This window comes from Ambystoma mexicanum, chromosome 4p (genome assembly GCF_040938575.1).
Source record: "Ambystoma mexicanum isolate Mex_15411 chromosome 4p, UKY_AmexF1_1, whole genome shotgun sequence".
Lineage (NCBI taxonomy): Eukaryota > Metazoa > Chordata > Amphibia > Caudata > Ambystomatidae > Ambystoma > Ambystoma mexicanum.
The window spans coordinates 793631200-793656327 of record NC_090927.1 but is presented as its reverse complement, the minus strand read 5'-3'; the positions used below and the strand labels follow the sequence as shown (position 1 = coordinate 793656327).

General features: G+C 52.0%; 1 protein-coding gene across 1 annotated transcript in view; it reads left to right on the top strand.

Moving 5' to 3' along the window:
- Positions 1 to 13033: 13033 nt before the first annotated feature.
- TBX18 (T-box transcription factor 18) overlaps positions 13034 to 25128 on the top strand; it is a 91497-nt gene continuing 79402 nt past the window's right edge. Inside the window, exons 1-3 of the mRNA XM_069606336.1 lie at positions 13034 to 13981; positions 17247 to 17403; positions 21659 to 21760. Coding sequence (XP_069462437.1) covers positions 13729 to 13981; positions 17247 to 17403; positions 21659 to 21760 — 512 coding nt within the window. The 5' untranslated portion in view covers positions 13034 to 13728. The remainder of the gene's footprint in view (positions 13982 to 17246; positions 17404 to 21658; positions 21761 to 25128) is intronic.

Sequence of the window (25128 nt, the reverse complement as noted above, 5' to 3'; positions counted from 1 at the left end):
GGGAGGGGTTGGGTGACATGGCGCTGTTCTCATGTTGTATTTAGTAAGGGGGTAATGAAATTAGCAGCATAGATGTATGTCTTTTGATGACACAGCATTGGTGGTGTTTGGGTAGGTAGGGATGCACACAATGTAACACTTCCAGGTGACCAATCTCAGGCTTGTATGATTGTGACTGTTGACTGTCCCTTATGTCATCATCATTGATTGTCAGCTGGTATGTGCCAGGGCTGTGTGCACTCCACCGGGGTGTGATTTCATGTGAAGTAATTAGCCACCAGCTGCGTACAGGCTGCCTCACCATGTGCCGTTTCCCCTCCATGCGCAGCAGGCGTGCATGTGGTTAGGGATGTGGGGGCACCACCATGTCCACCGACAGGCCCCGGCGTGTTTCAACGTTGTGCAGGACACATGCTGCCACTATGATCCTGCACACTACTGGGGGAGCGTATAACAGCTGCCCACCAGAACGGTCAAGGGAGCGAAAGCGTGAGTTGAGCACTCGGAATGTGCGCTCCACTATGCCCCGGGTTGCAATATGGGCTGCGTTGTATCTTACCTCGGGTGGCGTGGTGGGGTTCTGAATTGGCGTCATCATGTGGGTGTTCAGAGGGAAGGCACTGTTCCCTGGGGAGGTGGTGATGGGTATCATTAGTGGGGTTGTGACATTACTCAGTATCTGACATGCAAGCATGTGCAGTGGCATTTATACTCACCAAGCAGCCATGTATCGCCATGCCGCCCAGTTTCGAGGTCCCAGTTTAGGGTTGGCATTCTGTAAATGAAACTGTCGTGGGTGGACCCTGGATAGTTGGCATATACTGAGGTGATGATTCCCTTGGCATCACATACTACCTGCACGTTGATGGAATGCCAGTGCTTGCAGTTTCTGTAGATGTGCTCAGATGCCCTGGGGGGACATAGAGCCACATGGGTGCAATCAATGGCACCTAGCACTTTGGGGAATTGTGCCACCCCGTAGAAATCCTGGATGGCAGCCTGCCTTTCTGCAGGTGTTCTAGGCAGGTATATGTGCCTAAGGACTGATGGGCATGCAGACATGATGGCCAACACCAGGTGTAGGCAGCGTGACTGCGTGGCCTGTGACACCCCCCCCACTATAGCATTTGTCTGCTAAAATGATACAGTGGCCAAGAAGTGCAGTACATTGAGGACCTTCTCCAGGGGGCTGAGTGCTTCGGAGCACAGGGTGGGTGATGTGAGGTCATCCTCCCACTCACTTACCAGGTCCAGTATTATGTGAGGTGGAAACCTGTACCTCCCATACACCTGGTCATCAGGCATCCCAAAAAGGCTGGTTCTGGGTGTAAAAATACTGGGCCTGACTATCCTCCTCCTCCTCCTGCGGTATCCCACGACCACTGCTGCTAGGAACGGTATGTTTATCTTGGCATCTGAGCTTGTTTATTGTTTGCGCACACTTTTATGCTGCGCGGGTCCACGTACGCCTGCTTCCTGCTGGCGTACGTTTTGGCGTACGCATTAGCCCCGTTCAATTCCATTAATATGTGTTGTAGACGCGCGTGTGGGCGTTCCTCGCATTTGCCTCCTGTACTTCCCCCGTGACGCCCACATTTTCACCCGTTGTTCCCCATTCCGCGTGTTACGCCCCCTGTTCCGCCTACTTTTGTTGTGTGTGCTGCGCTATGTGCGCTTTCGCTGTGCGCTTAGCGCACGCTGTTTGGAGACGTTTGCGCCAGCGTGCGCCACGCAGAATTTTAGCGGACATCCAGGGATTTACACGCGCACGGACTTCCATGAATCACTGTGCGCGGATTTCGCTGCGATTTTCGCACTTGCACTGCGATTTGCACGCTTGCGCCGAAAATTACAGCGCACATTAATTCCATGAATCAGCCTGACAATGGAAATGGCAAATATAATGTAAGTAACTCTTTAGACGTTTTTATACCGGAATGAATGAATTAATTAATTAATTAATAAATTAATTAATTAATGAAGAGCAAGTACAACATTTGTGGGATCGTCTTTCTACCGGGCACATGGGCATGCATGTGCCCATTCGACACGCATGTAGACAAACTGTCATTTCTCAGTGGTTCAACAGTAAAAAAATGTATTTCATTAGTTTTCGCATTGCTTTTAGAGACTAACATACTCCATTGCACTATCCTCGCAAGCAAATAGTTTCAGCTCGCCCGTAATAAATAAAATGAATAATAGTAATAAAGATCGGCTGGTGAGACTAATTTCAATTTTTATGTTTTCTAAACAGGTACATCCTACCGTACTGCGACTGCCACCTATTCCAGTCCCCGGCCGATGGCTTCTTCAATCGCCAGCTGCAGCTTCTTGTAAACAACTGCACTACATTGACTATCTTATGGGACGATCGCCAAGGGCCCATATGCCCTTACGCAGTACTAGCAGCTAGAAGCAACATATCGACCTTTACGGTGGCCCAGTTGATGGAACAGCCTTGCGGTTCACCGTGCGTCCAAAGTGCTTCTTTTAACGAAAACCAACACCCTGTTTACCATAAAGGAACAGCGCGTGACTCATGATAAACTTTTCCGGATTTGCGGATCGAGAGAAAAGGAAAAAAAAATCCATTCCGATTTAATATGCCATTTGCTGAATATTCTCTAAACATATAATGTCAAATAAATGTACTTGACCAAATGTACCGTATTGCTGTTTGATTTTAAAGTACAGTTTCATATTCCGAATTGTGGCACGCTGTGTTGTGAGTTGATCTGTGTTGGTTTCCGGGTTCTGTGTGAAGTCGCATAGAAGATGACTGAGCGCGTTTGCCTAGGCAACACAGTAACGTCACGGAGAGAGGTGGGGAATATGAATGTTTTGATAATGTCAGGCTCAGGGGCAGGGGATATGACTTAGTGCCGCAAAAGCAGGTCAGCCAGGGCGATGGGGCAAGTGATAGGATTATCACAAAATGGCAGCGCCCTGGTGCCTGTTTTCACGTGCGTTTAATGGACAAAAACTCGGGTAAGGTCCATAGGAAATGTTTCTAAAATCGAGTGACTTAGGCTTAAAAACACATGGCCGACCCTTAGGGACAATAAAAAATTTTTACCGAACCATTCCTTTAATTTTGCGGGGGAATATGCATGTTCCGCCTAATTTAATTCTTTGCACAAGTCCATCCCACACTTTGTGCCCGATTCAGAGAATTATTTGCGTGGATAATAGGGTACTTGCGCACCATTCTGCACGCAAAACCCTGTTTGGTGATTCAGGGAATTGAATGCGATGTACTTTTCCTGGACTTGCGTGGAGTTCGTGCTGGCTCGGCATGTCTCCGGGAGCCATTGAGGGCCTTTCGTTGACATTCCACGCACAGCATGGGCGTGGCTTGTGCAGAGGGCTGGAAGGGGGCGGGACAGCAAAAATGTGGAAGAACCTACTCAAAAATGGGCGTTCTGAGAGACGGCCTGCAGGCAGTCCCTTGCATGCCCACAATTGCGCGGCACGAGATGTATTCATCTATTCAATCACGCTACCTCTCCATCGGGAAATGGCCATGCAAGTCCTTCATACTATCTGCCACCCGAAGGCAGGTGTAAGCACACTTGCGTGTAGGATTCCCAGCGCGGAGGTGGGGTTGCATGTCGGATTTTGGGGTGTGTGTAGTCAACCAGGGTTCAGATCTAACTTAGAGATGCAGGATTCTGTTTATGGGAGTTTGCATCCAGATATTCTGGGTAATTACTGAGGTATGATTTTTGTATACGCATATTGTCAGGGTGTCGGATACAATTACGGGGGACTCTGCACAGGGTCTCAGAGATGAAGGCCTACTTGTGGGGGACCTCACACACTGTTGAAGGGTGTCTGTATTTGTGCCCAGGGGTGTGCTCAAAGGTAGCTAGCTGTTCTGGCTTGTTTTGTTTTGTGTGTGGGTGTGTCATGACATTCCAGCTGCGACTTGCAAATACGGTTACTTTGTGCGAACAATTCCATGAATACACAGGGCGCACATTGTTTATTCAGCACGCAGGCTCGAGCAGTGTCCTTCTCGGGTGTGCGGCCCTTGCAGGATTGCTGCACACATTTCCTTGAATCGTGCCTTTTGTGTGGTGTGTTGTGCAAACATGTGACTGCACGCAAAGTGATGATGGACCCACGCAAAGTTCAGCAAATGTCCTGCAAAGTCTGATTTATGAATCAGTGAAAGGAGTTTTACATGATGAAAGGGGAGCAAAGTCACTTTGCAGCATGCAAAACATTCCTTGAATAAGGCCCTATTTCTTTATAAGCACTTTGGATAGATGTTGAAGATGTCGAAATTTCCCCAAAATCTGTCGAGTGTCCATTGGCTTGGTGGGAATTAATTAAATTATGACTTAGTAAGGCAATGCTAGGCATCTACACCTGGATGCTCAGTGCTTGAATATCTATATAGGGGAAGATATTCATTCAAATAGAACCCCACCAATGGTTTGTTCTGTTGGACAAATGTAATCACTTTAACTCTCTCTGGGTTTGTGCACAGGTGCCGTCATCAGAGAGTCAGCTCCTTCAAAGCAATAGGGCCCAGGTAGATTGCCTTCTGGTCTGGCCTGAATTAGGGAGGACACTCCAGACTCTCTTCCTGCCTCTCCTGGTTTCTGTTATGGAGCCACTCCAGCCTCAGCCCTTCTCCAGATCTCCAGCCCCCAGCTCTGCTGTTTCTCTCCACACTGTAGTTCCTCCTTTCTTCATTTTTGTTCCCCTGTTCCATTGTGCGTCGAGTTTTAAAATCTCCAAACCAAACCCCAAAAATGTCTACATTAAAATGTACTGTCTCATTGGTCAATACTCCTGATTGGGTATCTCTTGTTCTCCCCCTAAACAAGGCCTAGCCCCTTGCCTCGGATTGGTTCTCAGGTCTCCACGCCCTATTTCTGTGAGTTCTTGCTCCTCCCAACTGAAATTGCGTTTCTGAATAACTCAAATATGAATTAAAAAATATTCAACAGGGCACTTTTTTGCAATTTACAAATAAGGGTCACAATCCAAATTTGTCTAAACTGGTCTGAACATGCTGGTCGCAATGAACCATGTCTGGTATTGGCAGGGGGTTGCATGCAGGACTGGTGGATTTTCATGATTTCTGCAGAAAAGACTTCAGTTAGAATCTTGATATTTCACAGACAGGTCTCTGATTCCATAAGCTACCAAATTATTGACACTGGTCCGTAACTTTTTATGGTACGCTACAATCACATTTTAGCTTATAGCACTGGTACCCAAGGTCGATTTTGAGGGGATTCCAATAAACTAATATGGTTTTTCATGTGTTTTCAGGTGACATATGAACCATTTCTGTAACTATTATGGTTTCCCAGTTTATAAGCAAAATATGCTTCCCCATATAATCCTATGAGAGCCTATTAATTACATGCATACTTTTTCACTTAATTAAGAAACCTTTCTGGTCCCAAAACCTGTATGTAGGCCTGGCCATCTGCCTTTTGTTGACTTAGTCTGCAATAAAACAACTTAGCTTTCTTTCAAAGCTAAGGACCTGCACATCCGTTTCTGTATCTCCTTGAGCAGAGTGGCATATCCCCGCACCCGGTATCATGCGACATTCTCCTCTTGCATCTCAGCTGTCAGTCCGCCCTGAACCCTGCCACAAACTGAATTTAATTTTGAGTATTTTAGAAATTTCAAACTCCATGGGCAGCAGTTTTGTTTTTTAAGCGCTCATCATTCTAACCAGGGCCGGCTTTAGTGTCAACAGCACCCTGGGCAAATTGGCACCCTCCCTCCCCACGCACCCCTGGTCAACAGGGGGAAGGGCAGGTGGGGCAGGAGGCGCAACATTTTTTTTCTACCTCCTCGTTCCGGTACCTAGAAGGGAGCTAATCACTGGAATAGGACGCTCATGCTAATGCATGAGCGTTCCTATTACAATTAAAACTGCCTCGCTCCCGCGTCAGAGTGGGGAGGTAATCATGTGAATAGGGTGCTGATGCATCAGCACCCTATTGTTATTAAATGTGCCCTGCTGCCGCAGGCACATTTAATAACAAAAGGGCACCTGCCGTGCCTTCTCCCACTACGCCAGCTTGGGGGAACCCTTGAAAGACTCCCCCGAGCTGGCGTGGCAGGGGACTAATGGCATCCTAGGGGGCATGGCGCCCCGGGCAGTGGCTCAGCCAGCCCTGCCTTAAGGCAGGGCCTGATTCTACTCCAATAAACCCCCTCCCAGTCATAAGCTTTGTTGCCTTCCTGGCTCAGCTGATCTTCAAAGAGGTTGACGAAGTAGAAAGGTGAATTATGTTTAACCTTTGAATGTCATGGGGAAGGATTTCCCTTGCTTAAACACACATTTTAAGTCAGCTCTGATGAACAGAAATTGTGCTTTTTAACATGTTGCATTTTCTTTACACATTAGGCCTGACCCAATATCTTGCATTATAAATATACATTTTGCTCCATCTTCATTCCTGCTGCTGATTGTAGTGCATCTTTTACAAGATGACAGTGTCACAGGTTTCATTAATGTGTGCCTTTGAATTTAATTTTGGGAATGGGGTTTCATCCTTTATATGTTAATTGTTCCCTTAAAAACTGCAGAGTTCACAAACTTCCCTATTGCAGCTCTCTTTTGGAAAAACAGCACTCCAGTGCCTCAGTAATGTAGTGGGAAGTAGAGTGGTAGCCTTTCGGCGTTGTTGTTCGAACACATGGCACACTTAATATTTGTATTTTTTATTTTTCTGAAGACAATGTTTAGCTGTTTAGCAGTTGCGAGTTAAATGCTGGCCATTGTGCCTGCCAGCCAACAATGCACTTTCCGTATACCTGCACCTTTTGGCCTGACTTAGCCCGATGCAGAGTTCATGTGTGCACTGGGGCTGAAAATACCCGACAGGCCTCACTCACTCACTATTTTCAAGGTATCATGTTCACCCTCGGAGCACCCCAGTTTAATGTTTTCATTAAGGAAAGGAGTTCAGTGAGGTAAGTGACTATAGCAGACACCAATCTTAGGAATTATTATTCCATGTTCAGTTTGAGATGTTTAAAACTTCCAGATATCCCAAATTGCAGGAAAATATCCTAATACTATTGAGCTACCTGGTGTTTTAGTTTTAATTGTAAAATATTTTTAAATGCTATCTGCAATTTTTGGTCAAAATAATGACAGTAAATTGTCTGCCATATGTTGATACATTGACTTCAGAAACTGCCCCTTGTTATGTAAATTGTAATCTTTGGTGGACAGGTGTAAGGTCATAATTGGAGGACTCCAATGTCTTCCTTGCTTTGGGGAATGTTTTTAGAACTGAGTGATAAAGGTACTCGAGTATCTCATTGTGCTGAATGCTGAACGAATACAGAGTAACTCTAGTGTGTAAGAATAGCACAGATGAAAATGGACAATATTTAAATACAAACTCCAACCAAGCTGAATACACACTTATGCACATCTCTCGTTCTTGCATGTGTGATCTCCTGTACCTGTGATGTTACTCATGAGGAAATACGTGATGTCATCTGTCTTATTATCAGTGAATGTGTTAGTGATGTCATAAGTGTGCGTAGGGGCCAGGCAATGTGGGCATCATAGTTAGGGGGGCTGCAGCTTCAACACCTACCCAATGCCAGGGGCTTTTTTGCGCTAAACCTGCGCCCTAAAGTCACTTCAACCAAATTTGATTCACTGAGTTTCAAGGGTTGTGTTGCAACCGATTGTTTCACCTTAAAAACGCTTCAACGAGAATATAATTATGTATTTTTTATATTTATGTTCGTCTTATTTTATTGTACTAAGGATTACAACAAATTTGATCAGAGTTTATAATTTGTCTCACATTTTCGAAAAAAATGAAAGAAATACATTAGTATTCGGGAATCTGGCTTGTGTTTTTTTCTGGCTTGTGTTGTGTGTCATATTTTAGTTCATGTTTAACTATATTGATGCAAGGCGCTCCAGCTCCGCGCATTCTGGCATTGGTGTGTGGGTTTTTTTCTGCAGGACTCTGGTATCTACGGGCGTGGGTCACGGTTTAAAAGGCATTTTACAAGATCAGAGATCAGCTGGCGGTGCTACGCAAAATACAAAATGAAGGTTGCGCGCGTGTTTCTTTTGGTGGTTGTCCCTACAGCTTTCCACTGCCGCCCACTGCTCTGGATTGCTAAGGATAGTAATGAAGCTAATCTAGCATTAATAATAATAATGCTCGCTATTTGCATAAAGCATCTCTGGTGGTCTGTGTGAAGCCCCGCGTGCTGCTGCAGTGGCCAGCGGTACCCAGCATAACACTCCAGTGTCCGCGTCCTTGATGTCCGGCTGGAGCCCCGGTTGTGGGTCCGGGACTCTACCCCGCACCTCGCAACGCCTTGATCTCCCGGCCTCCGTAAACCCTAAGGGTAAGTCGGTGCACTTAGAGAAAGGAAGTCGCTTCCCGGTATTGATTTATCAAATGACGAGGCGGCAAACGACTGAAGGATTTGCAAAGCTTTGGCTGTAGGGTCCGCCCATGAGTTGTCGGTAGGCAAATGGGCTGCCAGGTGAAAGGTCCATGATGGCATGGCGGGATGCGTGGCCTGTTCCTCGCAGAGCAACGTGAGCGGGTTCGTGTTCCTAGCGTGCTTATCTCGTGGCCCCTAACTGTGGCCGTGTTATTTAGTGGGGTGCATTGCAGGGGCGTTGCTATTGGGGGGGGGCTAAGGGGGCTATAGCCCCTGATCTTTTGGTTGTAGCCCCGGATAGAATCTCAGGAGCTTCAGCCAAAAGACTAGCTAGCCCCCATTCCCAACAATTCCAACATCAGCTTAGCCCCGGGTCTTTTCCAGACCTAGCAACTCCCCTGGTGCATTGTAAGGAAGTATTCGCTGTCTCACTGAGGCGTAACAGCGAGGGTGCCCGTCTACCCTGGGCTCGTCGCCCCCACTGCTGGTGTGCGCCCGAGGCGCTGAAAGCGAGGCTCTGCGGTGCGGCCCCACACCTTGGGAGTTGCTGAAGGGTCTTACAGAAGCACTTTGGCTGAAAAGCCAAAATTGTCCTGTTCGCAGGGGGTGGTCTGGCTTATAGGGAACTCTGGGCATTACCCCCGTAGGCCTCTGCACCTCGTGCCTCTTTGATGTGCTATTTGCACATTTTCTAATGGGAGAAGGGTTGCACTGGCTGCATATGTGTCATATGGGGGCCACTTTGAGAATTATGTTCCGGTCCCTCTTTTGGGTCGCAGGCCACGCCTTCCGGTTCGCCGCGTATAATAAGATCGTGTGAGCGGGTTACCGCCGCGCCGCAAGCGTTACACGGAGAAGAGTGATCTTCAAAGGGTGTGATGTTCAAGGGAACCCCACGAAGTAAACTCCGTCTACGCGCTCTAATGCTTCCGGGCGACCCGGGGGCAGTGTCCTTGCCACTATATTTTAAAATGACAGGAAAGGATTGTCAGTACACACGAGCCGGCCTGATACGTCCAGGCAAAAAAAAAGCTGTCCCCGGTTTCCCAACACCGTTTCTCTGCGTGAGCTCACGCCTCGCCAGGAGGAGCTTGCCTTAAAGATACCCATATAAGCGCGCGACGCCATGGGGCAGTTGTTTCCGTGTTGTCGGATTCAGTGTGCTGCGGGTTGCCCTCTGCTGCTAGTACGTCTATGTGTTGCTGTTGTAATGCAGAGCGCCACGTTGGCCAAAATGTCAGACGTCGCGCTATAGAAGGCCACTTTGCAATACATTGCAGAATGTTGGCACACGACCGACTTGCAACACTAGCTCAGCTCATTTGACATTGATAAAACACACCCGCCCCTGCGTTCCATTCTTTACACGTGTGGATTAAGCACACTCTAAATGAAGCTTTAAACACACATGTCACTCGCTAATGCTCTGCCTTACCTGTCGCTGTTGTTTGCGGGTCACCACTGGTACAGGCAATACATAAATGAAATCAGTATTTACAATGTATGCTGGTGAAACCCCAACAAAAACACACACTTGCAAAACAAACAAACATTCCACCAAAACAGCTCCCCTTACAAACACACACAAAGGATGTTCACGCATTCACACACAAAAACACACGAATACCTATTCACACCAAACAACTCCACGTGCAACCGCGCACAGAGGAACTTATACGGAGAGGTTCACGCACGCAAACACACGCACGGCGGTGCAACGTGACTTTTCAGCAGTGGAAAGTCGATTTGAACTGTGCAAAAAAATCGATGAAACGGCGTGTGTGCAAACATGGAGCTTTGCAGAAGCGCGGATGTTTAAATACTAGCGGAAATTCCTGCACTTACATTAACACACACGCATAGATATTCGCATATAACGCAATTTACGCGCAGCTTCAGTGGCCGCCTAATGCACATGTACCCACAAGCAAGCACACTCAAGCACACTGAAGCACACAGAAGTATTCACACCCAAAGATGTCAATCATGTCCCACAAACGAACAGACATGCAAACCCACAATCTCGGTGAATTGGGGACCTGGTCAGACATGCAGTTATTCACGCACAAATGCACATGCACATATTGCAACTTAAGCATATCACACTGCCAAGTGGTTATGTGGACCAAGTCCCACGAATGCTCCCTGGGAGAGCTGGACCCCCTGCCTCGCACCTCCATTACCCTGGTGACCACTATGGGCCTGATTTTTTGCACGGTTCAAAGTGACTTTGCGATGCTGAAAAGTGACGTTGCACTGCCGACACAAACCCTGATTCAGTGAACCGTGAAAAGTGTATTTTTGCACTGCAAAGTTCGTGCACAGTTGTTTTGTACTGCAAAAATGACTATGCACTGACTTTGTACGGACTTTTCACGGCAAAAATACACGTTGCACGGTTCCACGAATCGGGGTTTGTGTTGGCAGTGCAAAGTCAATTTTCAGCAGTGCAAAGTCACTTTGAACCGTGCAAAAAATTCCATGAATCGGGCCCTATAGTGTCCGGGCAACACACACTGATGCTGCATGCCATGGGGCTATTGGTTTGGCTCCTCGGGCTCTGGCCATTTGCTTTGTTAAATCTGCCACTTAATTAAAAGGGCGAGGTAGAAAAGACAATCGAAAGGATGGATGATGGGTGGGTTGGTGGGAGGGAGGCGGGTGGGTGGGTGTGTGGGTGGGGGGGGGGTTGGATAACTGCACATACTTCCTTTAAAGCTAAATGCAGCCCCGTGTCCTGTACGGTCTCTCTTCTCCTGCCCGGGCATCCCTTACGTGGGAACAGGATGGACCGCACCCCCCCCTAACCCTCACCCCCCACCCACACACACGCACCTGTAGGACTTTAGCGGATGGCTGTTGTCATTGCGGTGTGCATTGCTTGCGATTAGATGCATGTGTGAGTGTAAAACGTGCGCGCGATTCAATTGCAAGATATTGTTTGTCGTGAAATTGCGAGACTGAAAGAAAAGAGGCAGCCCGCTGAATCCACGAACTCAAACACGATGTGTATCACTGAGCCGTAAAATCAAGGGGCGTGACCCCCCCCCCCCCCCCCCAAACAACCTCCCACCCACAAGAATGGGGCCTTTGATGAGAAGCTCAAGGAAACACACAGTCGAGTCGCTGTGAGCGAAAACACCCGTCACACACCATGCCGGCGACTACGCACACATTTAGAAGCACCGTAACCGCCCCCGCCGCTGCACAGCACACACACATCAAAGCAGGTTTCCATAATATGCCGCCTCAGCATGTTCTAAAACACGCGATGCCCTGTTTGAGAGAACACTGTAGAAATGAAAAGACCAAAGCACATTACAAACGGGAAACAGGCGTGCAGGTGGTTTAACTGTATGTTTGTAGACGGCGTAGAGGCTGGTCCCGTGCAATGTACAGTTTTACATGCAATGCATGGTAGGAGACCTGTGCACGTGTGTGCAACTACGCCATTGCCTTTAACCCCATGTGTGCATCCAGGCAGGCCGGGTTATCGGACGGGCCCCCCTTAGTATGAACTCCAGCCTAGGTGTAATGCCAGGTATAGTCTACATTGCAAATAAAAGGAGACGCACACACTGGACACAAACATGCCATGTCCGTCAGGCATGACATTAAAGCATTGTTTCAGCGCAGATCTGGGATTACAGGAGAGGCGATTTGTGAAATAAAAATAGAGCAAATTACGCCCTAAACGAATTGCGCCGTCATTTTGCGAGGAAGGTCGGAATATGCGTCTGCGGAAAAGAGGGGATTCGCGGTACTGTGAGGGTCCCTCTTCGAGAACACATCGGCAGTGACAATAAACACTACACCATTGTGCCGTGGCGCGATCCTATTGGAACACGCTTTCTAAACGAGGCCCTATATACGTGTTTATTCTAAATCGAGTGTGTAATCCACGTTTATTGCACGTGTGATATTGCAAAACAACACAAGCACTTCAATACTGTTGTTGTGGCCAAGTGAACTGGGGGGGGGGGGGCGGGGTGGTCCCACGGTCGCCTTCCGCCCGCTGATATTTGTAGAAAATGATCCTGTCTATATGTTAGGGTTTCCTAAATTGCATTGGAAGTGCCAGTGTTCCTAAATGTCCAGTTCCCGTTTAGGAATGTTGAAGGGAAGACACATAGTTTGCTCAGTTTGGACAGTCGTGCCACCGGCGGGTACATTCCCACCCGGGCTGGCTCTAATGCCACTTCAGCGAGGCATGTATGTGTACAGGAATCATAGCCGTTTGCCCCAGCGCATGACCGCTTTACCTCACATGTCCTTGGTGATCTGTGTGTGCTAGGGCATGTGTGCGGTGAGTGCTGGGGCCCGAATATGAAGTGCGGTGCTCCGTGGGGCAGAAGGGGTGGCTGGTGGCAGGGGGGGGCGCTGTGCCTTTGAAAGCCCCCCACACAGCACTTGCTGCCTGTTGCCATTGGCCCCGGCGAGTTCCTGCGCCTGAGAATGGACACGTGCTGCCCCCGCAGTCCAGGCTCGGGCCCTCCTGCCCACTCTGCCCACCTCTGGGTCACGCGAGGTGTGGGCCCGGGCTGGCGTGGGATCCCAGCCTCTGATTGGTGGTTTGGGGGGACTGGCAGCGCCCCGCCCTCCTTGCTATTACTGACAGCCGGAGGGGCGGTGCTGGAAGGAGCCTGGAGTGCGCTGCCGCGGCCCCTGACACCGCTGTCCGGCCTGCAGGGTAGAGGAGCACCGGAGAGGCGCCGAGGGGAGCCCGGGCTGAGAGCCGAGAGACTGCGGCAGGGGAAGGCCCCGGCGTGCAGAGTCGCCTATCTGTTGTCAGAGTGGAGTGCGGGACCCGTTACACTCACAGCGTCACTCTGCAATGCTCGAGGTCGGTTGAGGGCGGCCCTGGAGCTGGAAGGAGCTGCGGTTCATTGAGAGGGGAAGGGGAGCTGTGACCCACGCCCACCCCGCCTGGAGCTGGTCTTCAGTGAGCTTCCCGGCAGGAGAGCAGTGAGATCGACACTGTGCGTGTGCACGGGGGCAGACACTGCCGGTGCCCAATGCCAGCCTGAGCACTGGCGTGAGTGTGCACGAAAGCAGGTGCCACCCTGTGCTGCAGTGCTATAGCTGGCAGACTGTGGAGGGAAGTTACTGGGCATGTGAGCGAGGCCTGCGGGTCCACTAAGGGCGCTGTGGCCAAGAACTCGAGGGGGGCCAGCATAGTGTTCCCGGCTCCACTGGACGCGCAGAGAACTGGACCCTCCCCCCGCCCCCTCTGAGGGTACCCTGAGTTGGACTGCGCACCCCGAGTGTGCATAAAGGCGGCAGCCGCTGGGTGTGGCGAGCCCGCCTTCGTTTCCAATGGCCGAGAAGCGTAGGACGGTGGCCCCCGGGGGCTGCACCATGAGTCTCAAGGCTCACGCCTTTTCGGTGGAGGCGCTGATCGGGGCCGAGAAGCAGCGGCGGAAGCGCCGGCGGGAGGAGCCGGGGGGCTGCGAGCCGAGACCGGGGGCTCCAGAGGAGGACGAGGCGCAGATCTGCGGCGCTGCAGTGAGCGGGGAGGAGAGGAGCGGAAGCCCGGAGACGCCTCGAGGCCCTCCGGCCGCACCAGCCCGTAAGTACCGCGCAGGGCCTGAGCCCACAATGCCACAGGGTCCCCGGGGTCAAGGGTGGCGGACCTCCAATGCAGGGTAAACGCATGGCGCCGGGCTCCACTCGCTCACTAGCACAGCATGGCCCCTCCTGAAGTGGGGGTTGGCAATGTCCCCCACCACCACAAGTTCCCCTAGAGCTTACCTGCAATCCAGGGTAACCCCCTGGAGCCCGGGCTGGCCTGTTCACGAATAGAGTACGGTCTCTCCTTACAGCCTGTCCTCCAACCCTGTCCCCCAAATCCAGCGTGGCCCATTCTTGGAGTGAGAATTGGCCGTTCCAAAATAATGAACACTCTCCTGGAGCCATAACTAGACTGTCCCCGGATATAGCTTGCTCTACTCCTAGCGTGGGACAGGGCGACCCCACATGAAGCCTAGTCCCTGGGCCTGGGCCTGGGTTGGGGTCATCACCCAGCGGAGCGTGGTCCCTTCCCTGAGTGGGGACTGAAAGTTTGAAATAAAGCATCATACTCCCATCCCGGATGGGTCTAATCTCACATGCGTCTCGCGCCGTGCTGACCCCCCAGGGAAAGCTGGGGCCTGTAGAGAGTTTACCCGGGGGTGCTATGGAGAGCCCCCCGCTGGCCTGCACCGTCCTCCTATTCTCGTCCATTCACACGTGTCACACTATCTGCCCTGCCAGCAAGGCCCCGGGTGTGTACTGGACCTGCCCGTATATCCTGCCCCTTTCAGGGTTCAAGGCTGGCTCTCCTCACATAGATGCAACGAAGGCGTGCCCACAAATACACCCCGAGAAATACAAACATGTGCGAGCAGTACTCGCACTCCTACACACGGCTTCCACGAGCTCTTTTTGAGTTGTGTCTTTCTGTTGTACGGCCGCACATTTTTGTGAATTGCCCTTCGCAGCCTCATTAGCCCAGACTGTAAACCAAGAGACGTGTCCACGCCCGACCCCCGTGCACTTTCTCAATCCCTCGAGCCTGTTGTACAATGTCTGACCAATGCCCACACCCACTAACGGCCACACCGGCAAATACGGGCACGCCAACACACCGACGGCACGAAACAGGTCACTCCGAGCGTAGGGGGGGAACCGCTGACACCCGACGCCGCTCCTTCGCGGGCCCAGAAGCCGATGGCGAGGCCGCAGCCTCCCCGCTGTTCTGGGTGCTGCGCCCAGGCTCTCCGCCGCTCCGGGGGGGGGGGGGGCGGGGGGGGTGTGCTGGATCGCAAAGCGGAGCCCCTTAGATGGGGGCGCCGCTTCTCCCAGGCGGGGAGCCTGGCATTTCCCGGGCATGTGCGGGCGAGGCGCGGGTTTATTAAAGAATCGCTTTGTTTTGAACAGCGGGGCCTCGGTTGCTGTTCACCTTGTTTTTACTGATGCCAGGAATGTAGGGGGAGGAATAGAGGCGCTCTGTGCTAAAGAGGGCCCGGGGGCACTGCCATCCCTCATTCCTTAGTATGGCGTTAAATAGTGCCTGGCACGGAAATGGGCCTGGGCGCATGCCAGCCATGTCTGACACGCTGTTGTCACCTGCTAATTGGGCCGCGTGACATTCACAAACAATGGCATGATCCTTGCAAATTGCCACAAAGGGATCGGCAACGAGCGCGCATTCTATTCACCAGGGTAAATACCCAGGTGCCCCTCCCCCAATGATCCCGCTCTCAGCGCCTTTTACACCCATGGCAACACTCGGGCATGCTACCTGGAGCTGTGATTGTGCATGGGATTCTGTAAAGCCATGAAAACTGCGCTTTTCGCCTGATGTACGCCACAATCACCGGCATCGCCTGTTAAACTTCAAATATATTTATGAATCGAATATGAATCGAATATGTACCATAAAGTATCCATTAAGGGCTGTCTGTGCGCTATACAAATTAATAAATAAATAAATGTAGACATCTTTATTAAAATACCTGTCCATAGCATAAACGCAATAACTATTCAATACGTGAGTGGGGCCTGGTTTGCCAAGCGTTTTTCAGTGACATTTTCCAACTGGAAAACTCTTGTAAATCAGGCCCACCTCGTTTCCAAGTCACGTGATAACGAAGCTCCCGTAGCCCCCTAATTTACAAGGCGTTTTTCAATGCTATTTGGGAGTGTAAAAAACCCTGAGGCGAATCAGGTGGCTCTGTTTTCCGAGTCAGGCGACGCAGTGCAGAGTCCGCCCGTGGGGGAGGCCTTGGCGGACCAGCCCTACACGCGCTGCTGTGAATTCACTCACCCATACATGTTGCAGCCTCTTGCGAGCCACGCAGCCAGGAACCTAACAGGACCCGACCCGATAGTCATATCTGCGCTCATATAGTAACTATTACTCCAAGGCCGCAAGACATCCCAACGCGCACTTGCAATGTGTGTTTCCGAGCGCGAGTGTGAAAGTTACAATGCACACCCGCGCACACACACACACACGTTCCACCTCCAGACATTGCATCGATTGACACGCACGTTTCCCCTTCTGGTGTAATGCCCGTGCATCTGTGGGCCTGACTCCCCACATTGTGAACGTGCGTTCCCAGGCGCGTGCACCTTTAGTTAATGCTCCGTTTCACATAAATCATTTGCTCGCTTAATATACTTGCCCTTTCCATTTGAATGCATGTTTCAGGCCATGAATGGCTATTGCTGCACGAGCTCATTGTGTTTCTTCACAAAACACATCCTGTAGCTTATTATTATTTATTCCAGACCACATCCCCTACAAACAATAAGAACATAGAAAATGTTGCCCGGAGAAGCGAGCCATGCTGGCCTGTAAGCGAGCCATGCTGGCCTGTAAGCGAGCCATGCTGGCCTGTAAGCGAGCCATGCTGGCCTGTAAGCGAGCCATGCTGGCCTGTAAGCGAGCCATGCTGGCCTGTAAGCGAGCCATGCTGGCCTGTAAGCGAGCCATGCTGGCCTGTAAGCGAGCCATGCTGGCCTGTAAGCGAGCAGAGCACATTATTGCACGACGCTTTTGAAGAACACATTGCACGTCTCGTTTGTTTGCCACAGTGTTGTGTTGCCTGCATATGTGTGCACCGCTGTTTCCTTTGTCAGGCGTGTGCAGCTTTTTTTCCATGCCCCAGAGTGTATGCTACTCCTGGATTGACGAGTATTGTGTGAGGGCATGTCGGGGGTGGAGGCAATGCAGAGTGCAGGAAAAGCCCGTGCAGAGTACTGATGGCAGTGCGGGACGGGCGGGTGGAAGTGTGCCCAGGGCCTGGGGAGGCCTTGCCCGCTGCTTACCCCTCTCCTTGTATTTGCAGCCGGAGGAGGGGGCGCCCCCGGGGCGGTCTCCGCGGACCCCGTGCCCACGATGCCAGGCCCGCAGGCTGTGCTGGCGCGCGTGGACCTGCAGGGCGCGGAGCTCTGGAAGCGCTTCCACGAGATCGGCACCGAGATGATCATCACCAAGGCCGGCAGGTAAGGGCGCGCGCGCGCAGGCACCGGCGCAGCGCAAAGGCGAGCGCAGGAGCAGCGCGCGATTCCGCGTATAGAAAGAACGCGATGCGCCCCGCTCAGTGACTCCCACACCCACACGCCCGTGCAGGTATAACGCGGAAGTCAAAGGTGGGGAGGGGGGGCGTGGGAGGTGCATTCAATCGTGGATCCCTGCATTTAGAGCCGAAATCCCCACACGCACCCAGCGGCATTTATTTTAGATTTCCTGCACACTTCCTTATGTTCCCTTCTAGGGTGGAGGGTGGGGGGGTGATGTGCTGAGATAAACATGCCGAGTGCAGTACTTCAGATCGGTGCATGGGGCATCCTTGGTAACAGGGCATATCCGGGCACACATCAAATTGCGATGTGTATTTCAAGCTGATGTTACTGCAGTATAGATGTGCCAGTATCACGAATGCATCCGAACTAATTCACACACGCGTTTTAGAATCAAACCCCCTCCGGAAAACGCTCTGTGAATTAGACCCTTAAACGCTACCAATGGAAATCTGGCTTTAAATAAAACAATGGCATGTACTGGAAGGGCCGTCCATACGAACGGGTAAAAGAAGTGTTCCTGTAGCACCAGCTCTCATTCCGCAAAGAGTAACTTCTCGGCGCTTGAAAGTGGAAGACCCAAAATAAGCCCGGGCCAAAGCCGTGTACACGGTAGCACGGGTAGGCACTGAAATCCCGCGAGTTAAACGTGGCAGGGCCTGGCACTAAATGCCTCGCCTCAACTTCTCAGAGTCAATAATATCACGGTTCGTAAATTGCCCTAGCTCCCGATGCCGCCCGCCTCTCGGTGCTACTATTCTTACCCGATATAAGAGAACTCGGTGTGGGTCATTTAGACGGAGGAGGGCTGCGTGTGGGTCCATCCTGTGACTGGGAGGGCAGGCAGGGCCCGGGGCACGCGCCCTATATAGCTGAGAATGCATGTCTTGGGACGAGCCGTCGCGGACACTGGGCGCTGTCTGCTCGAACAAGACACGTGGGGGTGACAGAGACAGCCAGGGGACTCCTTTAATTAGAGATAGCCCCCACACCATGTATAGCGCCCAGTGGCTCCCCGGGTAAGGAAGCACTGTGTTAATCATCATTACCAATAGTAACCGAAGAGGAGCGAAGTGTTGCAGGTTGGATCTTATCAGCACGGGCCCACTTACACATAAACATGAGAGAAATCCCAAAGAGGCCGTTCAGCATAGTGGGGTGTCCTAGAATTTCCAAGAGGCCACCCTGAGCCGCTCGCCCCTTCTCCTACTGAATTGATATTTTATTTATATCTCGCTCTGAAATCAGAGCGCGACAAGGCAAGGGAGGGGAACAGGGGAAAAACAAAAACGACGCTCTTACTAGGTCCAGTGACATTGAGAACGCACCAGTGCTTGGGAGAGGGGGAGGGGAAAAGTGCATGAAAGGGGGGAGAAGTGGAAAAGTGCGGAGCAGAGGAGGAACAGAAACATAAGAATAAACACATAAATAAATAAATAACATAATAAGGCAATACGCGGTGGTGGCTGAGTTTAGCCGACATGGTGTGTCTGATAAGTGCAGAAGAAAAGAAAGGGGTCGGGACTGTACGGGTACAGATGCAGTCCCCAGTGCAAGGGGTGGCCCAGAGGCAGTGCAGGAGGGTGGCGGGGTGAGCAGGTACCTAGACCCGGAGGACAGAGGGTGGCCAGGTGCACAGTGCTGAGAGAGAAAACAGATCAGAAGGGGAGAAGGGGGGCAAGGGCAGTTTTCTGGGTCTGTGCACTGCCCCAGCTGTGAAGGCTGGTGCTGTTGCAGGGTAGCCTGCTGGTAAGTGTACTCCCCACTGCACGGGCGCACGGGCACCGACTGTGCACACCACCCTGGATGGCCAGTGAGACCAATGCACACTGCAGGCGAGTAAGACACACCACCAGTGCAGTGGGAAGCACAATAGGATGTGCGTGGATCGGGTTCCAGGCTTCCCCTCGGGGTGCCTCGTAAAACTCAATTTCCCATGTGCTTATCCCAGTGCTGTATCCCCCTTTCGTCGTTTACAGGGCTGGGTTCATTTCTCATAAAGGGGCGATTCCCCGGGCTATGCGGGAGAGAAGTCCAAGGGCAGTGGCGAAAAACACAGAATTGGAAGGGCACAGCTGTGGCTCCTCTGGGCTGCGCATGGTGATTGCAGCAAAGCTGACCCGCTCCACAACATACATGAGCCGCGCCAGCGGTCTTCTAAAGTGCCCAGCAGCCAGTCACCACGGCCTTGCGCTCAGGTATAAAAGTGGCGCGTTATAAACCTCACATGCACATATGAGCGGGCGCTGTGTTCCCGAGTGCGCATGAATAGCTCTGCCATTGTGCTGCGCACAACACGCCATTCACAATCCATTTTCATAACGCGGGCCCGGCGCGCGCGCTGATTTATGGGCAGTGCCCGCGTGCAGGGTGCCGGGGCCTGCGGTGCGGGCCGCCTCTCTCCACCCACAGAAGTCGCCGATCAGCCCCGCGCCGCCCGAGCGGGCTCCCTGGCCAAGGCTCCCGGGAAATCAGACAATTTGACAATTCATGGCCCGTGGAAAGGGCCCCCAGAAGCGGCAGAGGTAATGAGGGCAGGCCTCGGGGTGATTTACGGGCTCGGGGCACGGCTTTCATTTCAGATGGGCCCAGACAGGAGCACGTGCATTTCAGCGTTTCCTGTTCATTAAAGCCCCGTCTATGGGGGCAGTGGGCGCCTCAAAAGGATCGCTTTTTTTTATTTCCCGTGGATTGAAGGGGTCACAATCCAGCGTAATGAATAAGTAACTGGACGTTCAAGCCACTGGGAAAGGATTATTGAATCCACATGCCACTGCCCGCCCTCTGCTGCGACGTTTATAACAGCAGAGGGGCGCCTTGGCCGCATTGGCGACTCCCCGGCCAGAAGGAAGCTGCACCCCGTCGGCCCCCTGTAATATTAGCGATGTTCTGATGGCAGCCCTTCCTAACCTTAAGCATACACCATGCCGCATCCCAGGAACGCCTTTGATTTCGAGTCAGGTTGAAAAGCCAGTCCTTTTAAAATGGGTCCTTTTAAAATAAATGTCAAATGAATTTCCCAACACCGACGGGGGAGGTTCCAGATTAGCCGTTTTTGCAGAAGGTCTGTGGCACCCAAGCGGGGCGATATGCCACATATCGACCAGGGTCACGTGCCTCTTAGAATTTGACATGTCTGGGCAGCATTTGACAGACGTGAGGTTGTGTGTTAAAGAGACAAAGCACTCGCTCCTTCCTTCATCCGAATTACAAAAGCGGATTAATTATAAAAGCGGTGTACAATGGCACAACCCCACTGAAAGAATGTTTTGCACATTGCTTAACCGCACTGCTCACAGCGCCTGGAAGCGGGAGAAATTCAGCACTCTGCATAGCACTTTTGGATGTTTCTACAGTCCCTACACACAGGTGCGAGTATGCTTGGGTCAGGGACATTATGAACATGCGAGGAGCACACGCACACAAACACTGCACGTGGATTCTATTTCGCAAACGCGCCCCATAGAGCTGGGGGCTAAACGCTAAACGCGGGAGGGGTCTTGACAGTCAGTGCCAAGCGCACACCTTTGAAACAGTGACTTAATTCAAGGTCTTCTTATTCCAAAGGGTCGCTCTGTATTGTGTGACTGACTGCCTCCCAGTAGGGTCGTCGCTGCATGGGGGCTGAAATAAGTTACACCACACACGGGTGGGCGGTTTTCTGACACCCGTCCCTCGATGTAAATGCCTAGTTCATGCCTATTTCCTCTTTCAAGAAGACACGAGTCCCAAGAACGACCCCTCTCTTCGCGTGCCCAGTGGTCTCTCAGACAGGGTGGCTGCGGGTGTACACCCTAACACATTCACACTGACTGGACGCAAACACGCCCCCCTCCCCGCCCCAGTTCAGCGGGGCTCCATGCGCTCCCCCAGCAGCCCAGGCCATGACCGAGAAAGAGAAGGCCCCCGTTCCCGGATTACACAGCGCAATACACGTGCACCCCGTGGCAGTCCCGGCGTGGCCTGTGCGACGGTCACACGGGGGCAGGAGCTCCGTGGGCGCTCTCACCTGCACGCCTCTGCAAGCTCACCCTGTCCCACGCGCCCTTAGTGCCCCCCTCCCGCGGAGGCGCGTGCGCATGCTGCTGGGTTAGAATAGAACACGGTGGGGCAGTGCCCGCCGCACCCACCCCGGCCTGTGATGGGTAACCATACCATGTGCATTCTCTGTTCACAGGCGTATGTTTCCGGCCATGCGAGTGAAGATTTCCGGTCTCGACCCGCACCAGCAGTATTACATCGCCATGGACATTGTGCCAGTGGACAACAAGCGCTACAGGTAAGGGTAGAGCCCGGGGCACGCGCCGCGGCCACACACAGGGCCCGACCCCCCAGCGCCGCGGGTTCCCATGGCACGGACTCGCCGAGGGATGGCCCTGCGGCCCAGGCCCGATATAGTGTATTCTGCATTCAGCAGGCAGTCCCGAGGCCTTCCTTTCAAGCCTGGTCTCACACTCAGGACGGCAGCCTGTTTCTAGATGCAATCACAATGTGTGCACGCCGAGTCCTTCCTTAAAATGGATGTGTGTACATTGAAAACTATTTCTCGCATGATTAATATGGCATTCCCAAGTAATGAAAACATAACGGTTATCATTCTTAGTTTAACACTGTTTTATTTATGAATATTAGGCAGTTGCCCACAATTACCAAGCCACTTCACACGGGGAAAAGATCGGATAAACCCAAGAGTGGGCAAGCGCTGGGTGGTGTAAGCAGGAACCTCAGCGAATTGGGGGTGTCCGTGGTGTAAGCAGGGCCCTCGGCGAATTGAGGGTGTCTGTGGTGTAAGCAGGAACCTCGGCGAATTGGGGGTGTCCGTGTTGTTGTACGCAGGAACCTCGGCGAATTGGGAGTGTCCGTGTTGTTGTACGCAGGAACCTCGGCGAATTGGGGGTGTCCGTGTTGTTGTACGCAGGAACCTCGGCGAATTGGGGGTGTCCGTGTTGTTGTACGCAGGAACCTCGGCGAATTGGGGGTGTCCGTGTTGTTGTACGCAGGAACCTCGGCGAATTGGGCATGTCCGTGTTGTTGTACGCAGGAACCTCGGCGAATTGGGGTTGTCCGTGTTGTTGTACGCAGGAACCTCGGCGAATTGGGGGTGTCCGTGTTGTTGTACGCAGGAACCTCGGCGAATTGGGGTTGTCCGTGTTGTTGTACGCAGGAACCTCGGCGAATTGGGGTTGTCCGTGTTGTTGTACGCAGGAACCTCGGCGAATTTGGGGTGTGCCTTCATTCTCTGTAAGCGCTCTTAATCCAGAGCTCCCATGCGCGCTGTCAGGCAAGGGCGCCCGATTTCCAAGAGGAGGCCCAGGGCCCCCTCAGATGCAGGCTACACATTCTTCAATGCCACAGACTTCCGAGTAGTTCTGGTTCCTGTGTATACGTCTCTGTGTGGTGTGTGTATGTGTATGCGCGCCACTTGTTTTATTTTCTGGCTCCAAGGAAAGTTAGAATCGGTTTGTATGGTTTAAATTGCTCGTGTGGATTCCTGCGAAATAGTTTGTCACGACGTTGTTATTGTTAATAAAGGCAGAATAAGATCTAGGGCCCGATTCATGGAATTTTTTGGTTCAAAGTGACTTTGCACTGCTGGAAAGTGACTTTGCACTGCCGTCACCGACCCTGATTCATGGAACTGTGCAAAGTGTATTTTTGCAGTGCAAAGTCACTTTAAACCGTACAAAAAAATCCACAAATCAGGCTCCTAATCTTTGCGTGAAAATTGTCAGAAATAGATTGAAATATAATAAATGAGTTCTGTTTTAAATCCTCTTTTTTCAAGGGGTGCAATGCCATGCACCTTGGTCGCCTTAATTTGACTGTGGCGATCCCCATTGTATAATGTTCACCATCACGTTCACGAGTCACAGAGGAGCGGACTCGTGTCCTTTGCATTGCTGGTATAATCCCCGCCCTTCACTGCATGTATGTGGCAGTCTTCCTCTCCATGAATCGTCCAGGCTTGTCACCGTCCCGCCTGAGCTTCTTGGGGGGGGGGGGGGGGGCAGCCCGACATCCCACTTCTAACTGTGAGGGATTAGGGTAGCGCGCGTTCATAGTAGTGTTAGCGAAAGCGCCGGGCTTTCCCACGCGTTTCCACTAGTCATCAATGCCTGGCCCTTATTTGCACATGTCCCATAAAGTGACATCAATGTAGGATAACCAGACGCCCTGGGTTTGCCGGGACTGTCTCGGTTTTTGGTGATCGGTCCCCTTTTCTCAAATGTTTCAATTGGACACTTAAGTGGTCCTGGTTTGTGGTAGTCGGTCTTCATCGCTGACAGGCACGAAGGCACAATCTGAAACCGAAGACATGCTTCATTTTACAACTGAAGATAGTGTTCGATTGTGATTAATTGTAATATGTGTTTATTTGAACAGTAACACTTAAAGCCCCTTCTCCTCCAAACGCGACTGAAGTGGTATGCCCCGACATCCACTTTCAAGAGTTAGTCCTACTTGTATGCTATTTGCCCAGTCCCGGTTTTTTACTTTTAAAATCTGGTCAGCCTACATCATTATAGCACACACACACACCGCACCCTCGGTTATGGCCGGGCGATCTATTCAATCCCACACAGCCACTGACACCTAGACATTTTACCAATATAAAGCCGGCATCCTTTACTGCGCATGCCAAGACAATTGGTGTGCCAATGTCTTCCCGTGTACGGGTGCATGCCTGCCTAAAGAGTGAAAGTGTGTGTGCGTGTACCTGTATGCCTGTGCACCCGTGCTCTTGTGATTTCAGTGACTTGGATCGGTAGGTTCGTGTGTGGGCGTGAGTGCGTGTGACCTAAACACTTCTCAGCCTTATTTGGAGACGCTTCTACTACATGCAAAAGCCCCTTCTTGAAGGCCGCCACGAGAGCAGAGATGCCGCAGAGCGCAATCTGCGCCGGGTGGGGTGATCCCCGGGCGGGGGCTGGCGGCGGCGTGGGCCCCGGGCTGCACACATGCTGCCGGCGGGACCGAGTCAACACAACAGGCAGCAAACGCGCCGTGTGTGACCCGTGCCCTGGGACGGCCGTCGCCCATTTGCTGGTGAAAGACAAACGACCCCGACCCCACCCCGAGGAGCAGGGGACGAGCATCATGAAATATCACACACGAAGCTGCCTGCCCCTTCCATGTTCGGAGGCCGTGTGCTGAGAGAGCCCGTGTTTACTCTGCCCCGGGGGTCACACGGCAAAGCCATCAGTGGGGAAAGGTCCCTGTGGGCAGACTCGGGCCCGGCCGTAGGCCGCCTCTTCACCGCGCAGCCCCGGCTTTAAGCACACACAGATGCGGCTGCCCGCCTCTTCTTCGGGGGTAAAATCGCGCACACAGAACCGCCGTGGCCCGGACCCGCGGCACTCTAGGATGGGCGGAAATGGGCCTGGGGTTCGCATGCCCCGAGGCACCGCTTCCAGTGAATACAGTGCGGACGCACAGGCATGTGGCGCGTGCCTCTCTCTACATGGTCACACACACACACGTGTATTTGTTGCTGATGCTGCACACAGTGGTACCGCATGAGTCCGATTCTCAAGAGGTTACCAATCGGGGGCGACCCTAGAATTTGTGGAGCCCTACATGTCAAAAGATGATCGCGGGACCCTTAATTTGCCTATGTAGTGACATCAGCGTGGTGACATCACAGAC